The following is a 27,287-nucleotide window of genomic DNA, read 5'->3' as shown; positions in this document are numbered from 1 at the left end:
ATAAAGTTTGCACGACCAATGGGCCTCTCTTTCCACTGATGGCCAACTAGGCCATCTTCTGATACATATGCAGCTAGAGACAGGAGCTCTGGGGGGTACTGGTTAGTTCATATTGTTTTTCCACCTATAGGATTGCAGATCCCTTTAGCTCCTTGGGTACTTTCTCTAACTCCTGCATTGGGGGCCCTGTGATCCATCCAATAGCTGACTGTAAGCATCCACTTCTGTGTTTGCTAGGTCTCAGTATAGTCTCACAAGAGACAGCTATATCAGGGTCCTTTCAGCAAAATCTTGCTAATGTATGCAATTGTGTTAGCGTTTGGAGGCTGATTATGGGATTGTACTGGCTAGTTTTGTGTCAACTTGACACAGCTGGAGTTATCACAGAAAAAGGAGCTTCAGCTGAGGAAATGCCTCCATGAGATCCAACTGTAAGGCATTTTCTCAATTAGTGATCAAGGGGGAAAGGCCCCTTGTAGGTGGGAACATCTCTGGGATGGTAATCTTGGTTTTATAAGAGAGCAGGCTGAGCAATCCAGGGGAAGCAAGCCAGTAAAGAACATCCCTCCATGGCCTCTGCATCAGCTCCTGCTTCCTGACCTGTTTAAGTTCCAGTCCTGTCTTCCTTGGTGATAAACAGCAGTACAGAATTGTAAGCTGAATAAACCCTTTCCTCCCCAAATTGCTTCTTGGTCATGATGTTTGTACAGGAATAGAAACCCTGACTAAGACAGGGATGGATCCCCAGATATGGCAGTCTCTACATGGTCCATCCTTTCATCTCAGCTCCAAACTTTGTCTCTGTAACTCTGTCCATGGGTGTTTTGTTCCCAATTCTAAGAAGGGGCAAAGTGTCCACACTTTGGTCTTCGTTCTTCTTGAGTTTCATCCAGTCATATTTCTTGCTCCTGTATCACAAAACTTATAGCAGAGTCTTCAGTTGAGCTGAAGACTGCCTTCCTTTGTTGCATGGTGCTTGCATTTCTGGGTCTCTTGGTTTTTGAATTTCAGTTAGAGCTACCTGAAGTCTTAAGAAAGGAGGAACTATGTAGAAATGAAAGAGAATCTTTAAGTTAATCTCCTTCAGATAATCTGGTGTGAAGCCTCACTTGAGCATTGTATGTTTTCTTAGCTATATTTTTAATTGCTTATTTTGAACATAGAGCATGAATTTCTTGAATGTCTGGTGTCTCTTTGTGGATGCATTTTCATTTCCTAACTATTTCTCAGTGGGGTTGACGTAACAGCACTTTCAGTTTTCCTTTAATTCCCAGACTGGATACATTGGTGGACAATACAGAACTAAACTTCTTTCTATGGAGTTCTAGCCCTGAAGGGCTCTGTTAGCAACAATAGAATCTTCCATTTTAACAACAGGTGGAAGAGAACAGAGCTTCAATTTTTCAGACCATACCTAAAATTTGTTCATCAAGAAACATTGTTTTAAAAGATGAAGCCCATGTTTCCCCAGGAATTAATTAATATCCAAGGGCAATTTCACAACGTAGTTTACTAGAATCTACACTGGAACCTGCTACCTTCATATCTCTTGGTCATTAATCTAATGTGTATTTGATAGGGAGGATTTCCTCTAACTTTGAAGTCAGAATTTTGGCAAGGCTACTCATAATGACATAATGCTTAAATATTCTCAGAAAGTTTCCAGTTTGACAACCACAGTTTTAGAAGCTGTACAAGTACAATGACAGTGATCTTTTTTTTTTTTTTTAAATACACTCAGGAAACTGCTTAGTGTCAAGTGGTTCAAGGCATACACATATCGCTAATATGGAGGCCCAGCTGTGTAGGTGATATTTGTGCTAGGGGATATGTTAAGGTCAGCACTTGATCTAGCCTGCAGGCTATGAGGAACACTGAGAAAGGAGGACCGGCTGTAAGAGGTCCTCCCTTGTACACAGACTTCCTTTTGCTTGTTTGTCCCAAGTCTTGAGGTGCCTGAAGAGAAAAGTTATGATGCTTCCAACACTACAGTGACATAGAACGTACAAAATTAATTACCATGTTGATTTCCAGATGTTAGCTAAATACCAGTCTATGTGAGTAAACACCAAACACAGATTCATGAGAAGTTCAGTGGTTATCCCAGGTGGCAGTAAAGGAATAAAAAATAAATGAAAGGAGGAAAGAAAGAAAGAAAAAGAGAGAGAGGAAGGAGGATGGAAGGAAGGAGGAAGGAAGGAATCTACAAAAAGAATGCACTCATTGTGGGAACTGGTTCATCCACTCACTGGGAAGACAGTATTTCCTCAGTCTTTCCTGCAAAAGGGCCTCAATATTCCTTTCCAGGCTTCAGCCTCTTTGTCCCCTTGCCTTACCCACACTGACACGCAGCTCTCACATTGTCTATATGACTCTCTTCTGATTTCATTGTGGGTCTCACTACACCATACACCCCATGCTACTTTCCTGTGTATGGTTTTCATAGCAGCCTTATTTATAATAGCCAGAAGCTGGAAAGAACCCAGATGCCCCTCAACAGAGGAATGGATACAGAAAATATGGTACATTTACACAATGGAGTACTACTCAGCTATTAAAAAGAATGAATTTATGAAATTCCTAGCCAAATGGATGGACCTGGAGGGCATCATATTGAGTGAGGTAACACAATCACAAAGGAACTCACACAATATGTACTCACTGATAAGTGGATATTAGCCCAAAACTTAGGATACCCAAGATATAATATACAATTTGCTAAACACATGAAACTCAAGAAGAATGAATACCAAAGTGTGGACACTGTGCCCCTTCTTAGAATTGGGAACAAAACACCCATGGAAAGAGTTACACAGACAAAGTTTGGAGCTGTGATGAAAGGATGGACCATCTAGAGACTGCCATATCCAGGGATCCATCCCATAATCAGCTTCCAAACGCTGACACCATTGCATACACTAGCAAGATTTTGCTGAAAGGACCAGATATAGCTGTCTCTGGTGAGACTATGCCGGGGCCTAGCAAACACAGAAGTGGATGCTCACAGTCAGCTATTGGATGGATCACAGGGCCCCCAATGGAGGAGCTAGAGTAAGTCCCCAAGGAGCTAAAGGGACCTGCAACCCTATAGGTGGTACAACATTATGAACTAACCAGTACCCCGGAGCTCTTGACTCTAGCTGCATATGTATCAAAAGATGGCCTAGTCGGCCATCACTGGAAAGAGAGGCCCATTGGACTTGCAAACTTTATATGCCCCAATACAGGGGAATGCCAGGGCCAAAAGAATGGGAATGGGTTGGTAGGGAAATGGGGGCGGGGTATGGGGGACTTTTGAGATAGCATTGGAAATGTAATTGAGGAAAATACGTAATAAAAAAAAAAGAAAAAAAAAAGAAACATGAATGTCTCCTTTTGTTCTAAAGTACTGGTTCTTAATTCTGTGGACCATGACCTCCTTGGAGGTCAAATATCCTTTTCACAGTGGTTGCATGTCAGATACCTTGCATAGCTTAGCACATATTTACATTACAATTCATAATAGTAGCAAAATTACAGTTATGAAGTAGCAAGGAAAAGAATTGTATGGTTGGAGGTCACCATAACATGAGGAACTTTATAAAATGGTTGCAGCTTTAGGAAAGTTGAAAAGTACTGTAAAGGGTCTCTCATCCCTCCCACCTCTTCCAAATTTCACAAGAAGAAGCCAAAGGTAATCCTGCTCTTCCAGCCCTAGCTGGTCACAGCCTCCATCTTTTCCTAGTAGCTTTATTGGTTTTCTCACTTATAAAATTTTGTATGATACTATATCCTTGCTTTGAAGAACCAAGGAGAGATAAGTCCCATATTCTGCAGCTGACAATTATGAATGTACATTATAAATGGCATTATTAATATTATTAACACTTCATAACTTAACTTTTCTAGCTTCTACGTATAACTATTATAATCATGATTTCCAATTTTAATTATGTTATTTTCCCTAGTACTTAATCTCTGGACTCTTAGAAAATAACAGAGGCCAGAATCCAAAGGAGAACAACAATTTGCCATTTCAAACTACAGTGGTGCTTAAAAATCACTGATGAAGAATTCAACATCTTCATACAAACATTCTTTTCAGTATTGAGCTATTGAAAATTTGTTTAATCCCATTTCTCTTAATTATACTCCTTATACTAGGTTAAATAATACTAGTCTTTTGATGTTGATTCAAGCTCACATCAAGTAAATTTTACATTCATCCCTTGTCTCTCCTTTTTTGATACATTCCCACAGTTCCTCTGAAATAAGTTACTAATTGTATGCCTCTCCCATTGCCTCACTTCCTGGAGTCTTTTCCTGTCCTGAAGCACCACCACTCAAGACACTTATATCATTCAAATTCACTGGCTTCTGTCTCACATTGAGGAAACATAGCTAAGACTTAGTGTCTGTTACTTTAGTAGACTGGCAATGTATTATTAACAGTACTTACAGCTGTTAATATTAAAGACTTTAAAAAGAAGTAACATCAACTTGGGAAAGCAAATTAAATTAGTTTCTAATATATTTTCAACAAATGGAAAAATCAATCATGTATGAGTGTGGTAATGATGTGTGTGTTGTGTGTGTGTGTGTGTTTGTGTGTGTGTGTGTAGGGGGTTATTTATTCATGTGCTTGTGTGGATGTGTTCATGTGTATATATAGGTAAGCATACATGTGTACATGTGCATGTGTGTGTGTATGCAGGTAAATATGAGAGACTGACATCAGGTAACGTGCTCAATTACTCTCCAACTTACTTTATGAGACAGAGTGCTTTGGTGAACCCAGAGCTTGTCAATTCTGCTCAGTCAGCTGGCAGTGAGCTCCAGGGATCTGCCTGTTTCTGTTTCCCCAGTGGTGGGATTCAGATGCATTGCTGCTTTGCTCAAATTTTAAATAGGTTCTGGGGGTCTGAATTCATGTTTTCACACTTGCAAGGCAAGGCCTTTAGCAACTAAGCTATCCCTGACACCTGCCATCATCATTCTTCTCTAAGACAAAGCCTACAATTGGCGAAGTCATTATACCATAGCAGCATTATTTTAAACAGAAATCCAAACAAGGGCCTGTAAGGATAACATCCTGATAGTTCTTATGAACATTTCAAAAATGTGTAATTATTAGAACTGCCATTTAGCAATATATATGATTGTTTTCAAAGCTTTTAATGGTTATTTTTTTCAGTGAATCCTGATCAACGACTACAATTTAGAGGGAAATCGGGAGCTTTTTCTGGGGTCACAGACAAAAGTTTGGTAGTGTAGGACAAAGGCTCTAAAAGAGTCTCTAAAATGACCTAACCCCCACAACCCCCACATAATCTTTATGGGATTTATTCCTCTGAAAGACATTTTTCTTTTCTTGACTCTTGGGGAACTGGTTTTCATTGCTTTATTTCTTTAACATTTATAATAGGACCACATGTGGCCATTTATGGGAGTTGCTTTTCTTTTACTCCTCTTGTGGTGTGGCTCAAATTTCCCATAGTCATACCTGTGCCACTTTCCTAAAGAACATACATTTGTTTGTAGTCCCCTTAGACAGCTCAGGGCTACCATGTTTAGGAAAGTTGCATTAGGCCTGTTCCAGGTTTCAGGCAGTACTCTATTTAGATTCATTGAAAAGAATAAAACCCTTATCAGGAATTCAAAATTATGAGCAATTGTACTTTTCTGCAGTGTATATAGCTCCTGATTCTTGCTGAATTCACATGATATTTCTTTGTGATATATTCATGCATTTTCTTTGTGATATTACAGCAAAATAGCAAAGTGCGATCTGGGGATTTGAATCATCTTACTGATGCAACAAATGATGAAATGATATCTAGTCATGGCTCATATCCTTCTCTGTGTTCGTAGAAGTCATATTCCTGTGATTAGGGGCAGCTTACCTTGTCGGACAGCTAGGGTGGTGGTGTATACCAAGAAGAGGAGGATGTAGTTCAGAAAGCTCTGGAAGACTGGTGTGTTCGCATGAAAATCTTCTGCCAGGTACTTGCTCGTCAAGCCAATTCCACAAACGAGAAGGGATAACACTTGACCCAAAGCCACCGAGATTAACATCTCCCTGAGAAATGAAGCAAAACACAGCAACATCAGCAAGAAACACAGGAAAACAATGATAGTGAAATCCATTAGTAATTCACTGCAGACACTGAGCTAAAGGCAGTGGATACTATTTATTGTAATCCACCGAAGCAATGCTAGAGATCCATACACTTATCCCTGAAACTTTATAGAGATGGAAACTAATGCTTGACATGGGTATTTAATTTGCTCATAGAACACACAGTGAGGATAAAGCAAAACCAGGTTATGAGATTGAGTCTCAGCGTGAGACCCTGGCTTCCAGTCACTGTACTCCAGAAGCTGTTGAGGAAAGGGACTGTCTTCTTGGAGCACAGTATGTGGATTAGTGATGTTGAGAGCCTGCCCAACCCTGCAAGCAGAAATATACTCCAGCATCAACTGTGTGTATAATTAATTGATAATGGGAGAAACTTTATAGATCAAGCTACTGGATCCAGAAACTCTTGACTGAAAGGTCTATACATCTAGAAATCCACAAGGACCACCTCTTGTGCCCTTCTAGACTCTGGAACTCCATTCTAAGAAGCTTTATTTCAGGTCTTTATTCTCTGTTTCTTAAGTTACATTTGCCTATATATTAAAGCTATTATTCCTGAAATAGATTCAGGACTGTGGTAGTATAATAACTATGCAAATATTTTCATTGCTGTTTTCATAGGCAGTGCTCTTGTAGACGCTGAAGTGGGGACTGGAAGCAAGAGTCAAAGTGTTCAGTTTCCATGGAAATGAAATGCCCACACAAGCTTTGTAGTCACACACACACACACACACACACACACACACACACACACACACACCTGCCCTGACACAGGAAAGCCTCTGGAAATAGGAGGTAGACTTTTCTCTGAAAGTTTCTTCTGACCTTTATGGTTTATTTGTAGAAACAGCAATATAAAAAGTGAAAGCTGTAGTATAAACACAAAGACTTTAAGAAGAGGATATGTGATATTATATATTTCTTCCCCCATGGATTTCTTCCCCCATGGAAGACACAATTCCACTTTTTCTGGATGGAACATGGATCAATTTTCCCTTTTTTAGAAGCTAGATTGGTCTGGCCTTGCTTTGGTCACTAGAGTACAGAGAAGGTGAAGGCATGAGCGTTCTGGGCCTAACCTTTGAGAAGTTTTGCTGCATTTATGTTTTCCTGCTAAGAAACAGCTTCTCAATAAGGCGCCTGAGATGTACTATTGAATATGAGAAACTCCTGGGAAATAAAGAGAGAAACCCAGGCAGCCTTAGGGCCAAATATCTGAATGAGTGTTTGAGATCCTCCTGTCTCCCTCATACTAAGTCAGTCTACACTCAGGAGAAGAGGTGAGTGATCCCTAGAGACTGTTGCCTAACTTGGAGAGTTATGAGAAAAATGAAATGCTGTTGCCTTGGGGCATGCAGTTTTCTAAGAAAAGGACAACAGACAGCTGGAAGGAAGCCGTGAATGTTCTCTCTCCAATGGCTTCTGAGTCTCTCCAGCCCGGGCATTCCTTCAAGATGGCAGAGCAGAAAGCAACATAGAGTTCAACAGGGAACTGTGGGCCTCTCTGCTCATATGCCTCTGCAAAACTTCCATCATACCTTTTCCAGACTGACAGCTATTCATTTTTTTTTTTTTCAAAACTTTGCTCTTTTGTCGCTAACTTTGAGAGGCCTTCCTACTCTCTTTCCCTTAGGACACATCTCATGTATTACTCTTACTTTTACACATTGCCTTGTCATTGCTGCTTGCTTGTTTGTTTAGTCTGTTCTGTGTTCCATTTTGACTTAGTAAGTTTCCTGAGTATACCTACAGCAGAGTAATACCATTTAGAGGACTATAAAATGGAAGGCATAAAAGACAATCATAGGACGCAGTATAAGCAGTTCTGAATATATAAGAGTATCAGGGCTAGAAGCAGAGGATCTCTGTGAGTTGGAGGCCAGCTCTGGTCTACAGAGCAGTTTCCAGGATAGCCAGGGCTCCTCAGGGAAACCCTGTCTCAATGGGAAAACAAGAATATCACTGCTTTTAAAAAAGATCACCAGGCTTGAGGATATGGGGGATAGCAGAGCACATACTTAGCATGGGCAAAGTCCTGTGTTCAATCCTCAATGTTACAAAAGAAATTATAATTAATAAACACCCTTTTGCAAACTGAAAAAAATAAAACAACGTAAAGAATTCAAATAACATCAAAGATTTGTGAAAGCAATTTTTTTAAAGATTAGGATATATGGTAATAGGGTTTGTTATGACATTGTGATGCACATCTGTTTTTCTTGGCCCTCTTCCCCCTCTACTCCTCTATTTTCCTGCCTCCACCTCTCTGATTTTCCTCTAACACATTGTTTCCATGCCATGTGAGTTTCACCACAATTTCTCTCCCATCCCCAATCCTTTCACTGCTTTTCCAATAATTAGCTTATTGTTATTTCATGTTTATTCAGGTTTTCTCTACATGTATGTCTCTGCAAAGGTGTTGGATCCACTGAAATTGGAGTTACAGACAATTTTGAGCTGCCTGTCATGTGGGTGCTGTGGATTGAATCTAGGTTGTCTGGAAGAGCAGACACTCTTAACCAGTGAGACATCTCTCCAGTCCTAGCCTCCCAACCATTTCGTAACCTCTCTTGGCATTCTTTTTTCTAGTTTTGTGATGTGTAGTTCTCACAAACTTTTATATATATACATGTACATGTATATACATGTACATATACACATACACATAAACATACACATACATATACATACGTAGTATCTAGGATATGCATGAAAGAGAAACATGCTATTGTCATTCCATATTTGGGATATTTGAATTGAAACAATACTTTCCAGCAGCATCCATCTTGCTATAAATGTTCTGATTTTATTTTCATATAAATACTACATTTTCATATTCACTTCGCTGTTGATAGACATCTAGTTTTGTTCTATTTCTTAGCTATTGTGCTTAGAGCAACAATGAATATGGATGTGCAAGTATCTCTGTGGTAGAACTTAGAATCCTTTCGGTGTATATACATGAGTTCTATAGGCGAGTTATATAGTAATTCTATATTTTTGTGTGAGTGTGTGATTTTTGAGAAATCTCTATACTCATTTCCATAATGGTTTCACCTATTTACATTTCCACCCACGGGGAAAGGGGATTTCCCTTTTCCCACATCCTCACCAGCATTTGATGGTTTTCTTGAGGTCAACATTTTTGACAGAAGTAAAATGGAATCTTAAACTTGTAACACTTTGTATTTGCTGGGTAACTAATGTGTTGAATACTTTAAGAAACATTTATTTGCTAACTGTGCTAATGGAATCTTCCTCCTCGTCTTTCTGTTCTTCCTCCTTCTGCTTTACTTCCTCTTCTTTCTTCTCTCTTCCTCCTCCTCTTCCTCCTGTTTCTTCTTCTTTGAGGCAGAGTTTAATGTAGTGCAGGATGGCCTCAAACTCATTATGTGGTCAAGGATGACTTTGAATTTCTGATCCTCCATTATTTAGATACAAACATATCCAGGGGTTTTGTTTTCTGCAGAGCTGAGAATCAAGCTCATGGTATAATGCAAGCTCAACAAGGATTCTGCCAAATGCATTATATCCCTAGCCTTTGTATTTCATCCTTAGATAATATTTTGTTTGGTTGCTTGCCTCATTTATTGATTGGAGGATTTTTTTTAACAGTTCTTTAGATACTTTAGATAACAGTGCCCTGTCTGGAAAATTGCTGTCATGGATTTTTTCTCATTCTGTAGCCTGTCCCTTCACTCTATTAATGGTTCCCTTTGTTGTATAGAAGCCTTTTAATTTTGTATAGCCCTATCTGTCAATTCTCGTCTTGGGAACCTGGGGTACAGAGTTTCTTCAGTGGAATCATTAATGGTGACTACACTGAAGAAAAATGGTGAGAAAAAAGAAAAACATGTCAACTTTGAAGATTTCTTTGATGATATTTGATCTAATCACCATGTAGCACAATGTTAATCATAGTAGCAAATAATTTACAGGAGAATAATAATAATCCTATGATTGGTAATTTTTGATCATTTGCCTAATATATACACTGAAATAGAAGAGATATTGGTAAAATTACAACTAGTATATTAAATGGTTGCTTCTGATGCTGAGTATGCACTAGAGAGTGTTGTATGGCATCTCCCTTCTTTTTGGACATGACTAAAACAATACTATGACCTACTTAAATTATAACAATGCTGTTTAAGACCTTGGAGCATCCTGGACCAAATCAAGATACACAAGACTACCAAATACTTATACAAGACAATGTAATTTTAACCTATCGTGTAATTGACCCCAATGTATTATAAAATAGCCTTCTATATGCTACATGTAACATGTATAAAACGAACAAGACGTAGTCTGTCACTGGGAGACCATTTAATGAAACTTTTGACACTGGATTTTCAAGAAACTTGTTACAAAATTTAGAAATAGAAAATAAATGTTTCAACCGGTTTTAAAAAGAAAGAACATCAGATATTTGGTGAGCAATAGGTCCACAGTCTAAATAACATTTGCTACCAATTTGGGAACCAGACCATGATGCATCAGATACTACAGTAGGGGTGTCCTTTCTGCCAATGTTTTATGCACAATGAGCCCATTGAGCCACTGATGTCATCTGACAGGAGTGAAGCAAGAAAGTTGGTATGCCACTTCCTTTGGTCCTTTACCTACCAAGCAAAATATATTAGACTGTGACCATATAAGTTATAGTAAAAGATATAAACTGTCTGAAGTACCCACTGATATGAATAGATAACAAACCTAGTGTATCTATATAATAAATTATTAAAAGGAATAATACACAGATGTAAACTCTTGTATGAACAGATCTCGTAAACATTTGAACTAAAAAGCAATCTAGTATGAAAACACTATGAGCAAGCCCGCAGAAATAGAAAACATGTTAGTGGTTACCTAGGGCTGGGAGAACTGAAGAGAAAGGGTTTGACCGACAAAGCTATTTTGCTTCCTTTTTATGTGATGAGATACGTCAAACTGAAGTGAGAGGTAAAAAAAAAAAAGAGTATATATTTGTGTGCAGTTTTTGCTTGTGTACACACATTCACCTGTGTGTGTTTACTTGTGTGCACACATTCACCTGTATGTGTTTATATGTATGCATGTGGAAATGAGAGGTTGACATCAGGAGACTTCCTTGATTGCACAGAGCTACGTTTCTGAACTTGCCAAACTAGAGACATTAGACTGAAGCTAGGTGATATGATTTCAAGTCCTAAATTTTGAATTACAGTGTTGTGTCACCATTAGTTGTAAAATGGTTGTTTTCAGAGAGTGTATGGAGTACAGAGCTAACCTAACAGACTGAGTTTTGGAAACATTTTTCAAATAGTAAAGACAAAACCCACTAACAAGAACTTTTCTACCAAGGGCCCTGTGATATACACCTTTCAACAAGAGGCCAACACAAATCTACCTTGTTTATTTAGCTAAACAAAGCTGCAGACCCATCATGTTAATTATGTACTTTCAACTATCAGTCATGTCTTTCAGCCACTGCCAGTCTGATTGAATTGAGAATGCAAATTATGATTTTATAGAACATGATCATAAACATCATGTGGATAGCAGGGGGTTGCAATGAATTCCTTACCAGAACAGCTCATGAGCTCATTCTTAACTAAAGGGGGCTAGAAATCAGAGCTACTGGAGCCTGCATGCTTGAGAGACTTATTAGAGGCATAAAAATAAAATAAATAAGTAAATATAAAACCTCCTAATGCCTAAATGCTCATATTCTAACTCTGACCCCTGTCCTGCCATTTTGCCTCCCTCGGATTCTTTATTCTCCATTGGTAGAGGATGAATTCCTGTAGTAACATGTTGTACAGACATCTGTTCTGTCCATTGTAGAATCCCTTGAGTTAGTTCCTTACCTTGTATTCCTCTTAGATTTTTCCCTTGCAAATGAGCTGTGTGTCTGTTACCTAACTCCTCATAGTTTGAACATACCAATTTGTCTCAAAAGCCTCCCATTGGCCATTCCTGGTACCCAGTCTGAGTCAAGTGTTCTCAAGTGTGTTCCTATTTCTACTTATATTGACCGTATTGTATAGCTCATGATCTCCCAAGAAGAAGGGAACCTTTAATGATTTCTATGTTCTGTTCCTAGAATCTGATGACTGCCAGAAACAATAGATATTCACTAAACGCAGAATGCAGGGATTTCTGAAGGAGCTAATATCTATGTATGGAAAGGGTAAAGTGTTAGAAGGTTGACAAGATGGTGCCTTATCCTAGCTGGAAAAAGTACAAGCAATGAAACAGAAGACACTCTGTTTTTACTGTAACCCATCTGCCAGTTAGAAACTGAGATTAATAAACTATTTTCTAGTGCATTTCTGAACATGCCCAGAAAGGTGCTATCTTGCAAAAAAAAAAAATGCTAAAAATGGTGCTGGGTGAAATTTTGCAGAGTGAGCTGTTGGTTATTCATGTCATATACAGCACAGCGCAGCAGATGCATTCTAACATAGATACAGAGTTCCTATAATTTTAGTAGCAGAAATGGAAAGGAGGTTATGATACACATTTTCATCTTCTTTGTGCATTTAAAAGGACATCTCATCCACTTTAAATGCAGACGGACTAGACAATGAAAAATGCATGAGTCTCAGGAAAAATGGTGTTGCTGGAAGCTGAATACCTGCTACAACAGAGCTTGTACTCATAAATACTGATATGCCTATTATCAACAGCATTGTGTTGTTAAAGATACAGAATTTAGAATGGGGTGGGGGATATGCCTCTGGTACAAATTAAACATTCAAAATAATAAGCTTAAAAATAAAGTATAAATTCTAATGTTTCTTTCTTTTAATCATAAAAATATGTTCTTTTAAAAGGTATCAAGAATGTCAACACAGCATTACATAATCATATCACCCCATAACTTTTTTTTCACCATGCGAGTGGAATACTTATACCATCATCTTGAATTAGAACAAATCAACCTTCCTGTTGAGGTATGTTCATTCTGAAAATGAGTCTCAGGCAAGTTTCATCAGATTTGAGTCAGTACATGCATTCAGAGATGCATATATAAAGAATATTTAAGCATACGGGTTGGTATAAAAGCAATATTAGTTGGATGTGGGAGAAGCATCTGCTATATTCTTTTATGAGATAGTAGACCATTAACTCTGAAAAGCACTTGGCTAAAAGGTTTGGCCTGTAACTGAGAATCGGTAGAATTCTACATAAAGTGATTATTAGGCCAGAAACAAATGGGTATGCTGAGAGATTTGACCCTGACTGGGGTTTCTTTCTTTGAAATCTGAATTCCTGGGCTGAATCTATTCATTGGCTCTGTGGTATCATTTGGAATTGTGCTTGCCATTAAGTAGAAGAAATCAAGTAAACCGCAGGGGGTCTTCCTGTTATGTATCTTTGATGGACTACGTATGGGAAATATTTGAACTTTAGTGTAACAGAATGAGTCATGGATAATTTTAGTGTTTATAGTTTGACAATTCTATTATGAAAGCAATCCTCAGAGAGAAAATAATAAAAGTCTTTATTCTGATGATGAAGACTCGATTTGGCACTGTGAAGTTGGCTTCATGTTTTTTTCTAAAGAAAGGAAAAGAAAGCATTAAGGAGAGAGTTGGAACTACCTGTCCCTGTCAGGTCAACTATGTAAGTGCCATGATTTTGACTATCTCCCACTTTGGGTGTAGGGTCCTTTGTGTAAAACAAGGATATATGAAAGGCCTGCGTATATGACACCTCTTCTACAATCCAGATACAATACAGCTGGCATACTTCAGCTTAAACCTTCTCCAGCTCAGGGGCTGGGCTGTTCTTAGCTATATAATCCAGCCATTTTGGTTATCTGGTCTACTCTTTACCTTGTTGAACAGCTTCTTGACCCAGGATGCCCCTCTTGGTTAGCAGCTCCTTTCTCTCTCTCCCCTCTCACCTCTCCTCACATGGCTCAGTACCATGCTCCTTCTGGACTCTCCCAGATATCTCTGCCTCTGGCAATTCTTTCCTTCCAGCAGAAAAACAGGGCATTATTCCAGGCTTGCAATCCCACAGTTAAAACTCTGACCCATAATTGTTCCTATCTGAAAGAACTGCAGGGATGGAAATGGAGAGGAGCCTGAGGAAAAGAAGGTCCAGTGACAGGCCCAAAGTTGGATCCATTCAAGGAGAAGACCCAAGGCCTGATACTATTACTGAAGCTATGGAATGCTCACAAAAAGGAACCTATCATGACTGCCCTCCGAAAGATCCAAAAAGCACCTGAAAGTGTCAGATGCAGATATTTGCACCCAACCAATGGACAGAAGTTGCTGACCCCTGTGGCTGAATTAGAGAAAAGTTGGAAGAAGCTGAGGAGGAGGGCGACCCTGTAGGAGGACCAGCAGTCTCATTTAACCTGGACCCCTGAGATCTCTCAGACACTGGACCACCAACCAGGCAGCTTACACCAGGTCATATGAGGTCACCCAATATATATACAGCAGAAGACTGTCAGGTCAGGGTTCAGTAAAAGAAGATACACCTAGCCCTCAAGAGACTGGAGGCCCCAGAGAGTTTGGAGGTCTGGTGGAATTGGGGATTGTGGGTGGGAACATCTTCCTGAAGACAGGGGGTGGGGTGGAGGTATAGAATGTAGAAAAGTTGGAGGGTAGACAGGGAGGGAATAAAATCTGGAGTGTAAAAAAAAATATATATATATATATATATATATAAAAGAAAAGAAAAAAAGATTAAAGTGTTATACTAAAAAATGTAGATATTAATGTATATTCCAAAAGGTCATTGTGAAGACTTAACAAGGCAGTTCATATAAACTGCTTGCTGTAATATCTGACGCATCGGAAATACTCAGAATAATGGTTTTCCCCATGTGGAGTCCATTTAGAAGTACTGGCTCATCAATCACTTAGAGCTATCAACCTATATGATAGTTCTGATACATTCAGAACATTGCTAACATGTATCTCGAGTTAATTGCTCCAAAGACTAATAAATATATCCTCAAACTAAGAAAGCCTTTGGTGCCGGGCGTGGTGGCGCACGCCTTTAATCCCAGCACTCGGGAGGCAGAGGCAGGCAGATTTCTGAGTTCGAGGCCAGCCTGGTCTACAAAGTGAGTTCCAGGACAGCCAGGACTATACAGAGAAACCCTGTCTCGAAAAAAACCAAAAAAAAAAAAAAAAAAAAAAAAAAAAAAAAAAGAAAGCCTTTGGTATTCTTGTCTTTTAGAAAGTCAGAAATGACAGCAGAACAGGGAGGGAGGGAGGAAGGGAGATAGTTAGAGAGAGAGACAGAGACAGAGACAGAGACAGACAGACAGAGACAGAGACAGACACAGTGAGAGAGAGAGACAGAGAGACAGAGACAGAGACAGACAGACAGAGAGAGACAGAGACAGAGACAGACAGACAGACAGAGACAGAGACAGAGACAGAGACAGACAGACAGAGAGAGACAGAGACAGAGACAGAGACAGAGAGACAGAGAGAGAGAGACAGAGACAGAGAGAGAGACAGAGACAGAGACAGACAGACAGAGAGAGACAGAGACAGAGACAGAGACAGACAGACAGAGAGAGACAGAGACAGAGACAGAGACAGACAGACAGAGAGAGACAGAGATGGAGACTACTTCACAGGTTTTCAGCAGGAACTTCCCACTAGTTCTCATGCTCCCTAACATCTTCTTGGAGAGCAGAGTCAGTGTAACCTTTTAGGATGACTGTTACTGTTTGCTTTGTGCATTTTAAATGATTTTGACATTTTTCATTTCAAAATGCTTTTAGCTTTGCATTTTGAATTACATTAGTGAACCCTGGGGCCAAAAGGCAAACATTTAACTTTGAAATCCACTGAATGAACAAAACCAAAGGCAGCATACAGACAGACTGGCTCACTGCATCTTAACATAAAAACCAGCGTCAGATTTCATTATTTTATTCCACGTGTAACACATTCCTATCCATGAAGGAAAAGGAAATTATACTCCTCCAAGTGCCAACCTCCTCTGCACACTGTGAAAACTCACTTGAGAAATGTGTAATCAAACAGGATTGCAGCTTATGCCTTTACTTGCAAGAACGTGCAGGGGACGCAGCTAAATAGCTAAGTTTTGCCTCACTGCAGAAGACCAATACCTGGCTTTTGCCCTAAGCCAAAGGACCCTCTGTTCAGAGGCTTGTAGACACTATTTTTATTTTTTTATTTGCATCAAGAGATGTTAGCAATTTTCCTGCTTTATTGATATGAGTAATAAATTATATCAATAAATCATATCAATCATTTACTGGTTTGAAGAAAAAGCTATTTTATTTAAACCTTTTTTACAGATTGTTTATAACAAAAAATAAAAATCATGTCAAAATTTAATGTGTATAGCATGGGTGGAGAAAAAAATTGTTGTGCAGGAAAGGATCTCCTATAGAAATAAAAATTGGGTATTTATTATAATTAAATATTATAATAACTGGGAAGAAACTGACTTATTGAAATTCCTAAAGCATGGATGAATATAACAAAATTGGGAAATTTTCTTATTGTCACCCCAGGCTCAAAATGAAGAGATGGAAGGGATAACCCAAAGTGTGGGATCTCCAAAGACTTTCTCTATAACTTTATAGAACATATGGAAAGACCAATAGGATGACTCTCTGATGGAAGGCCATCCACAGAGGATGTTTAAAGAACAGAGGAGGCTGACAAGGGTACACATGGATGCTGAATTTGCTGATTAAACTGATGGCTATTAGCAGACGATTTAGGAGCCTTTATGTGATACACAATGTTCTACCTTTGATTTTAAAAGCTATCAAGGCTAAAACTGATAGAACATCAGGTGAAACAAGAGAAAGAGAGGTACTGTAAGCCAATGATGCAATGGTGATGTTGACTTAAGGCTTCAACTGAACACCATATTAGACCCCCACCTACTGGGAACTGCTGACATGTCAAGAATAAAAATGAAAAAAAAATAGAGATCTCTCATTTGTGCACATTAATTGTATATTAATCATTTTCCTAGCGAAAGTCACTGAAAAATACCTGTTAGCTTAGTGAGAGGCACTCTGATATAGCCAGCCTCACTACATCCCATCTCAAGAATAGAAAAGAAGAAGCCATTGTCCCTTCCTAACCGACCTTGCTTCAGTATGTTATGTTTCTATAGGGGCCTTTGAGATGAAGCAATCACCCCTTTTTTTTCACTAAATTCATTTATAAACCACCGTGAAATGGATACAATGTTTATGTCTCCCCAGAATTCATATGTTGACATCTCCACTATGCAGTGATATTAGGAGGTTGGGTCTTTTGTAGATAAGTATGTCAAGAGCAAAATGATTATGAATGAAATCCATTTATTATAAAAGAAATCTCTTTTGCCTTCAACCATATGAAGTACAGCAGCAATGCGCAGCTCAGCCAAGAGTGCTCATCATTTGAACTCAATCATAGTAACACCTTGATCTTAAACTTTCTTCTAGGACTGTGAAAATTAAATTTTTGCTGTTTATAAGCTACCCAACCTATAGTACTCTAGTATAGTATCTTAAATGAAGACATGCATTTATTTTCTTTATTCTTATGTCAAGATGGGTAAATCAAAGTCATTTTAGATCTTTGACATACTCTGTCCAGCACAGCCATGTCACCAGTAAAGACTATAATAATGTCCAACAGCACATCCATTGCAGAATGTTGTCTTCTGTGCATTAAATGGCTGTTTACTATTTTTCCCAGGGCAGTGGTGATTGCCTCCTGGAAACCCACAAGATTAAACCTGTGATATTCCTGTATGTAGAGAGAGGCTAAGGAGAACATCAGGCCTCTTCTGAGATTTCAGACACTCCTTCTGTCCCACACGCACCCTCTCAGCTACAGGTCATTTTGCCTCAGTTATACATGATCTAGGAGGTGCTAGAATGGACATTGAACAGGAATTTAACAAAAGAGGGGATCCATCTATTCAGCTCTGGAGAGGTCATCATCATGGGATGATATCTTTCTATACTGTACTTGTGGCGGTTAATTCCTACTCCTCTCATGATCCCATGAAGCTGTGCATGGGCAAGATAAGCCCCTTAGTTCATCCACCTAGATTAGGTGGAGTCAATTCTTTGGATTCTCAATCTTGCCCTATCTAGACTGACTAGTTTTTCATATCTCTGCAGAAAAAGTTACCTCAATGAAGATGTAGTGAAATAATGAACAAAAGAATGTTACAATTTTTCACCTTTTGGATGAGAAATAAAGATGGCCTAATTTAGTGCCTTAAAATCCCAGTACAGGGATTTAATAGCTGACACAAATGCTATAATGTAACTGTACCTATTCTCTTTTTCCTGTTTTTTTTTTTTTGATAAAAGTATATTTTCCTATCTCTCTTCTTCTTTTAACTCTACTTGAAATCATTCACTACTTTTTTTTTTTTGCTCATCCAGTAAATGTTTATTGAGTATCTATTATTAATAAGGCACTATTTCTCTGGTGGTACAAGCCTTTAATCTCAGCACAGGAAGCAGAGGCAGGCAGATCTCTGTGAGTCTGAAGCTAGGCTGGTCCAGCAGCCAGAGCTATGCAGAAAAATCCTGTCCCCTGTCTCAAACACACACACACACACACACGCACACGCACACGCACACGCACACGCACACGCACACGCACACGCACACGCACACGCACACACACACACATACACACACACATATCCTGGAACCCAAAGAGCCCTTAAGCTTACTTAGGTTATGGTTAAGAAAGCAATAGGGCTGTCAAGATGGCTTATCAAACTTGACTGCCTGAGTCTGATCCCCCAGATAACCACACCTCAAAAGAAGAAAACTGACTCTCCCAAGTTCTCTGGCCACATGTATGTTGTAGAACACATGCACCCACAAATGTCCACACATAAGTAAATGTAGCATCTCTGGGGAGGAATTCCTTTAAAAAGCAACAAACAAATCCTGCCCCTTTCTCAGCAGCCACCAACTTCCAGTAGCTCCTCAGTTAGGAGTCAGGAGACTTTCAGAGCCCTCCTATATGCGGGCAGGTATCTTAGCTGATTTGACTTTGTGCATATAGTCACAGATGAGCTCCTGTATGCCACAGCACAATTGTGTCTGGCAAATACTGTTTCAGTGCAGATCTCCACTACCTCCGGATCTTAAGATCTTTTCGCTGCCCCTCCTCTGCCATGATTTCAGATTCGTGGGGGCAGCTGGTCCATTTATTTTATTATTTTTATGCACATTGGCATTTTGCCTCTCTACGTGTCTGTATGAGGGTTTCAGATCCCCTGGAGCTGGAATTACAGATAGTTGTGAGCTGCCATGTGTGTAGTCATTTCTCCAGCCCCTAGCTATCCAATGTAGAGCTTAGTGCTCTGTGGTCTCTTTTCTTCTCTCCTGGAAACTTTAATTTTTTAAAAAAATTAATTGTATTTTGGGGACAGAGAGCCTGTCATGGAACTCATGTGTGGAGGTTATGACAACTTGCTAGAGTTTATTCTCCTTATGCCATGTGGGTTCCAGGGGTCAAGCTCAGGTTGGTGGCAATCTCTTTATCTGCCGAGTCATCCCACTTTTTTCTTGAGACAGGATCTCTGTATGTGGCCAGGCTGGGAAATCAAATCGATGCAGGCTGTTTCTGTTTCTAAAATGCTAGAGGATAAGCCTGCACTAGAATACCCAGTTTTTCTACATATTTGACAATAAAGTTTTCCTCAAGGACTTTTAGTTCCTGTAACCTCCCAGAGAGAAGACAATTTTTCATGCATTCAATACTTCTTAAGGTGCATTATCTGCCGCAATGTATCTGAGGGCTAAGAACAGCATTTGGACAGTGCTATTATACCATTAAACTAGAAGGATAGAAAGCACTGTGATCAGGAGTCCAAGGCAAACCTCCCCTATATGGCAGGTATAAGGCCAACCTAAGCTGTATGAGACCTTGTCTCAAAAGTCATGACTGGACATAATAAAGAAAATTTAGAGAAAATATGTGATATTCTTTTTGGTCTCTGAACTCAGAGAAGCTCAGAGTTTTTGGAGAATTTTACATTAGTAAGATTCATGGCCAACTCAAAAGTAGTCCTTTGTCTTCCTGGAAGATGAACTAGGCCAGCATCCTCACTATGGCATTTATTTAGTACTCATGCAGAGCTGGGCCTTTTATGATCATGTTCACAGAGACCAACTACAAGCAAGCACAGTGATTCTACTGAGGAAAAAAAAAAGGCCATTTCTAGCCATTTACTCTTTTGAACAGTCTCTAAAGAAAAAAAGTTCTAATTCCATCCTTGATTCTCTTGGTTTCTGAACTTTCCTTCATGATGGTGAAAATGATTTAAATTGGATGTGAATACAATCTCTTTTTCTTTATCGATCCATTGGTGCCTATGTGTATGAAGGAAAAACAACAGACGGCAGAGAGTATCCCTCTGTAAGTAAAAGCAGACTAATATAAAGTATCTCTCTCATAAGTGCACACATTGCCCAGGATATGAAATTCAAATTAGTGGTGTGTGGTATGCATAATGATGAGCACATATTTTGTTTCCCACAGCACCCCTGAGAATCAGTTAGTTTATGCATGAAATAGATTCTTTTGATAGAATAGTGTGAAGGCAAATAACTAGTCTGCATCTTTAAAATAAAATTGCAAATTAAATGAATCAAGGTGCAACGTGTAAAATGATGTATGAATTCTGCTGAATTTAATTGAATCCTAATTAAATTACTTGGAGCAAGATGAATTAGATTGTTTTTAAAGCACATTTCAGATAAATTTAATGAAGTTCTGTAAGTGAGGAAGGTAGAATGAACCTTGTTTAATGACTTGGTGGCTGATATATTACCTTAGAGTGACGAAGAGGTCAGGCTGACCTTGGGTCATTCCCTCCTTCAGGGAGACAGATATTATATTACCTCAGAAGAACTGGCAGAAAAGAGAATTGGCCATACTTTATGTTGATGGTAACATAACTTACTGAGACACTTAGTCATGGGTTTATATCTATATTTTTTTCTTCAAAGATTTTGAGTTCCCTGGCATTGAAATGGTCTATAAAAAGGAAACTGCCCTAAGATGAATGTTCCTTGAAGGGTGCTCCTCTTGTTTCTAGAATCCTTTAGAGGAAATTATGCCAGAAGGAGGGAGGATATCCTAGAGAGAGAATGGCACAGTTGGGAGAAGAAGTCCCCAAACTATGATAACATTCACAGGAAGGAAGCATCTAGATTTATCCTTTCATGTCACTCAGGGGGTTACAGATGCGTAGGAGAATGCTTTGATGGACCATTTAGGGAACTTGTATTCTAACATCATGGTTCCCAGCCTGTACAGATTCCTTTGCCCAAAGGTGCCATAAAACCTGCAAAGCTTTAATTCCAGGAGACAGTTTGGGTTTGGAAAATATGCAGCCTTCTAGTACACAGGATTCACTACACATAAGACTCTAATCTTTTTACTCTAGAAGAGTACTTAGAATTGGAAGTATTGGAATGAAATTGTTTAGGATGAATTGCTTAGGAAGGAAGGGGAGGAATGGGCAAGAGAGGGAAAGAGAGGAGAGGGAAAAGGAGGGGAGGAGAGGAGAGGCAGCCTTTCCTGACCCCTAATAGTTAAGGACTTCTTCTGAGGACAGAATCAAGAGTTTGGAATCAGGTTTAAATTTGTTTTATGAAATTCTGTAGAACAAAATACCTCTACTTACACTCTCGAGAAAGTTTATTTCCATTTTGATTTGTAAGTTGTTCATGAGTGAAGCATCTTGATTCCCTCAAAACAAAAACAAAATTACCTGTTTCCTCCCACCCCCAGTCCTTTTGTAGATGCTCATCATTTTATTGTGGACAAGGACTATAGTTCTTTGGGGTTGGAGTCAAGGATAAGTGAAGTCAAAGGAGGATTTGACAGAGGCAGAAAGGAAAGGTCTCAAGGAAAAAAAAAAACTTAATAGAATTGAGAAAGGGTAACTGAGAAAGAGTAGCAAATCACATGTTAATAACAGGAAAATGAAAGTTGCCCTTATAACAAACATTTGTGTTCTAAAACAACAACATATAACATTCAAAGCAAAGTGAGTAAGGATCAGAGTCAGTTTTCTGGTCACTAATGCATTGGTACCTCATGTACAGCCTACATCCATAGCTAATCTAAGGAATGTGGGAAATCTAAGCCCTTTGAGGAGCAGATCAAGGGCATTACAGTGATATATATTGCATAAATGTTTTCTTGTGGTGTTCTCTTCTGCATTCCCAGTTCTGTCTGAGATACATTAGTGAGAGAGAGAGCAGAGACATCAATTTTCTTGTGAACCTGCCCTTTCATGTTTTGCAAGTAAATCTTTAGTTTGCTTGACAGGATTAGAATGAATCCTTTAGCATTTTCCCATTTTGTGTTTATGAAAATATTTCCTAAAAATTCATAACTGCTGGGAACTAAGGATATAGCTTAGTAGATGTATCCGGTTACAAGCTGGGGCCACCTGAGAAAATGGAACCTTGATTGAGAAAATGGCCCCTACCAGACTGAGCTGTAAGAAAGCCCAAGAGGCATTTTCTTGGCTAATGGTTAATCTAGGCAGACTCAGCTCACTGTGGGCAGTGCAATCCCTGGGCACATTGTCCAGGGATCAATAAATAAAAAAACTGAGCACTATAGGAAGAGTGAGCTCGTAGCTCGTGTTCCTCCATAGATCTGCTTCAGTTCCTGCTTCCAGATTCCTGCTGAGAGTTCCACCTGGGACTTCCCTGGACGATGGACTATGACTGAAATAGATCCCTTACTCCCTAAGTTGTTTTTATCATGGTGTTTTATTACACAATTAGCAAATGAATCCAATGGATAAAGCACTTCCCATGAAACCATAAGTAATTGAATTTAGATATCCATTGCCACATTAAGGCTGGGTATAGAGAGGGATCTCCAGGGCAATCTGTTTAGGCAGACAAAAAGTAACCAGGGAAGACACCATCAACAACTTCTGGTTTCCACATTCATCTGTTCATACATGTGCACCCACATACATAAACATATCCATACCACACAGATAACACACATTCTTTCACACACATACATGCACACCACAAACATAAACATATACATGCCCCCCACATGCACCCACACAATACACTGATACATACAGCGCACGCTCGCACACACGCACATACACACACACACACACACACACACACACACACACGCGCGCGCACAAATACATGACTACCAATAAGCATTTAAGAATAAATGAATGAATGAGGAGGTAGAAGCAGATAGATTGTGAGTGTTGGCTTTCCATTATTATATCACCACTGGGTATAATCAACTCATGAAGAGAAAATGTTCATGTTCCAGAGGTTACAGGTTATGATCAATTGACTCCATTGCTTTTGGCCTGTTGTGAGACAAAGCTTATGCAGATGCACAGAGAAGAACAGAAACATTTGCCTCGTGGCTATGAAGCCATGAGGGAAAAAGAAGAGAAAGAAACTGCAGTCATACTATCTCTGTTGAAATCAAAACCTATATGACCTGAACACCTCTCATCAGGCCCCACCTCCAGAATACTTACCAATGACACCATCATGGAGCCCCAGGCTCAACACATGGAACTTAAGGATCTAAAGCATAGCATAGGGCTATGAAGAAGAAATAGGTTTCCATTCTCTAGTTCTGCCTGCATTCCTTGAAGATAGAAATATTATGTCCCAACTCTAATAACACCAGAAGCCAACAGATGTTAAAAGAATTATTCCTATCAATGCATGCACATTAGCATAAAAACTTAAAAAAACCCCCACAGATCGAGGCAATTACACAAATGTGGAAGTGTTGCACCTGATCCATGTTCATTATTTCAGCACAGGAACAGTCCACATCACTTCAAAGATGAACAATATGCAAACATAGAACAACGTGCTCAATAAAGATAGACTAAATGCAAGACAAGGATAGAAAGATTATTGAATGTTTTTTTTAAAATACTCTAAGGTAAATGAAGGCCAGTACTAACACCAGGAAGGTTATCTACAGTATTCTGAATCTTATACTGTGGGTAGCTAAGGGTAGGTAGTCAGAAGGGTAGGTAGGCGAAAGTCAGAGATACTATATGTAAATAGCACAGCATGTTGGAAAAGAGGGTGTGGGTGAGACTCTCTCTTGAAGTTTCATTATCAATGACAAACCACATTATTAAATTGATAGCAATAATCAAACTGCTTATGACCTTTCATATCTTAGTTTCCCATGGGTTCTATATACAGAGTGGTAACTTGGAGAGCCACATGGATAGGACATCAGGTAGAAATGAAAATCTAGTTTTTAAGATTATGAGAAAGACTTTATCAAGGACTTTGTCACAACCAGGAGGCAAAAGAAAATACACTTGGTACTTTACTTCCTTTACAGAAACACCTGGAGTACACTGGAGATGAAAACATATTGCCAAGAGTCTAAAATCTGGATACGCTCTATATGTATAGTTGTGGGGAAAACCAGAAATTACCCAAATGTGTTGTTCAAACTTCAACCCCCTGACTCATTGTACAAGCAATAGATGTCTTCTGAGGCATCAGAAACCAGCCGGTGTTTAATCTGTGCATTCAGAGATAGATGCAAATATCTAGCTAGACTCAAGAGTGAGAAGAAACATCAGCATAGCAGCTAAGTTAGACGAAGGACCTGGGCAGTGTCCCACACAGAAGACTGATAGTTATATCTAAATGTTCCTGACAATGGGCCTTTCATAACATGTAAATCCTCTCTTTTATTTCATGTGCAACTTTTGGTTAAATAAGATATACAATAGTCCTCCATAGAAATAAAATACAGAACCCAAAACACACTGAAGTTCATAAGTGATGATTTAGAGAAAATGTTACATTTGATAGAGAATGTAATGTAGAGAATAATTTTAAAGGACGTAATTATTAATCTCTTGAGTTGCTGTTGTATTCATACCAGATCTGAAAGTTGGGTATCTTTACTTGTAGTAACAAGTATCATCAGTATCTTGAACACTGAAGACAGTAGTGGGGTCAGAACACTTTCTCAGAGCCCTGTGAAGTGTCCTCTTATTTCACAGCTATAGCTAGTGATGAAGAGAATAGTTATTTACTTACAATCTCATGGAGAGGTGACTCTTTGATGTATTTCTCTTCAGACTAGGCTCTGCCTACCTATGGCCTCAGTATAAGCCAGGTTAAAGAGGAGACTTTCTAACCTCCCTTAACTTTGACACAAGATTAAGTAAATATTCCAGTTGTAATCTCAGGTTAAACAACATGGAAGAGGGAAGTTTTGTGTTTGAGATGAAGAGAAACAGGAAAATAAAAAGGAAAGAGATGGTGTTCCTTAACCTCCCTGTGGTTCATTTTTTGCTATCCTATGAAGGGAAGAAACAGCAAGTCTCTAAAACTATGTACTTCATTTCTAAGACATGAGTGAAGCATACCAGTGTTGGAATGTCACAGGGAAGGGGTACAGAGGGAGGAAGGGACATGGATGGGGACAGGGAGCATTAAACGGGAACATGAGCAGGTACTGCAGGGTTGGGGCAGGGTCAGGAGTGAAGCCTTGAGGGCCAGCACAATGAATGCAAACAGACAACCTCAGGAGGTTGGAAATAACAGGGGTGTGTATGTGTGTGGGGGGGTCTACAATATACCAGAGAACTTGGGAGGTGAGGGACTCTCAGCTCAAAGGGAGGGACCTTAGATGAAGGTCCAACAGTAGGAAGAGGGAACTTGTAGAGTCTACCTCCAGTAGAAAGACAGGGTATCAAGTGGAAGGATGAGGTTGCCATCCCACAGTCAAAAATTCTGACACAGAATTGGTCTGATCTAAAAGAACTGCAGGTACAAAAATGAAGATGAGACTGACGGAAAGGAGGTCCAGTGACCAGCCCAAACTGAGATCTATCTCAAGGGGTAGCTCCAAGGCTTGACATTATTACTGATGCTATTGTATGTTTACAGAAAGGAGCCTAGCATGGCTGCCCTCCAAGAGGCCCAAGAAGCAGCTGACTGAGACAGAAGCAGATACAGAATCCAGGGACCTCTGTGACTGAATTAGAGAAAAGCTGGGAGAAGTTGTGAAGGAGGGGGGACCCAAAAGGAAGACCAGCAGTCTCAACTAACTGGGACTCCTGAGATCCCTCAGATACTGAGCCACCAACCAGGCAGCATATACTTGCTGGTACAAGGGCCCAACACATATACAGCAGAGTACTGCCTGGTCTGGCCTCAGAGAGAGAGAGAGAGAGAGAGAGAGAGAGAGAGAGAGAGAGAGAGAGAGAGAGAGAGAGAGAGAGAGAGAGAGAGAGAGAGAGAGAGAGAGAGAGGAGGCACCTAATGATCAAGAAAGTTGAGATCCCAGGGAGTGGGGAGGCCTGGTCAGTGGGGTGAGGGGGGCTGAGGAGGAACATCCTCTTGAAGACAGGGGAGGAGGAATGGGATGAGGAACTGTAGGCGGGTGAACAGGGAGGGAAATAATGACTGGACTGTGAAAAAAAAGATTAAAGATAATTAAAAAAAAAAAGTAGGGAATCTAATCCCTGACACTAACCCCAGGTCAAGCCTTCCTACGTGGTCATCCTCAGAAAACCCAGGGAACCACAACCAGCTTTCTGTGTGCTATTGACCACAATAAGTGACTTCCAAATTCACCTTTGGCTTGCATTTATTCAGTTCTGCCTCCCCTGTCACTTTATCATGGGACTCAGCATTCCTCACAGACTAGCCTTCATTAACTACCCACTCTTCTGGACAGCTTATTTGTGAACTAACATATTTTTTCCTGACTCTCAGGCTCTAAAATGCTGAATCAGAGCTTGAGGCAGGTGGATTGCTAATTCTCTGTTGTCAACTGGACTCAACAGGCACAAGAGCAAGTGTTTCACAGCCAGTGAGAAATATTTTAGTGCTTGATGCAATAATTCATGAGAAGGTGCCGCCACATTGCTTTCTTCTTGGAAGTCCTGTCCTGCATTGTCAATGTCTCCTTCTTATGACAGTGGGTATATATCCTCCTTACTGGTTTGTTTGTCTTGCCTTCTGATACAACCCAAGCTAATACAACCCATCACCTGTTCTGTGATGACATTGCCCACAAGAGGCTAGGCCCTATGCCACCAATCAGTAATCAGAAAATGCCCCACACATATGGCCACAGGCTAGCCTGATGGAAATGATTTGCCAGTTAATTTTTCTCTT

At 39.6% G+C, this 27,287-nt stretch overlaps 1 protein-coding gene across 2 annotated transcripts in view; it reads right to left on the bottom strand.

Annotated features, from left to right (window-relative positions):
* The window catches only part of Slc35f1 (solute carrier family 35 member F1), a 465,583-nt gene that overhangs the window by 177,108 nt on the left and 261,188 nt on the right, over nucleotides 1–27,287 (bottom strand). For both annotated transcript variants that reach the window (XM_085842809.1, XM_021174621.3), the window contains exon 2: nucleotides 5,883–6,058. In XM_085842809.1, the coding sequence (XP_085698935.1) occupies nucleotides 5,883–6,054 (172 nt within the window). In that variant the 5' untranslated portion in view covers nucleotides 6,055–6,058. The remainder of the gene's footprint in view (nucleotides 1–5,882; nucleotides 6,059–27,287) is intronic.

Source organism: Mus caroli, unplaced genomic scaffold, assembly GCF_978045245.1.
Source record: "Mus caroli unplaced genomic scaffold, Mus_caroli_1 scaffold_9, whole genome shotgun sequence".
NCBI classification, from domain to species: Eukaryota; Metazoa; Chordata; class Mammalia; order Rodentia; family Muridae; genus Mus; species Mus caroli.
The sequence above is the reverse complement of the archived record's forward strand: the minus strand, read 5'-3'. Positions and strand labels throughout refer to the sequence as shown.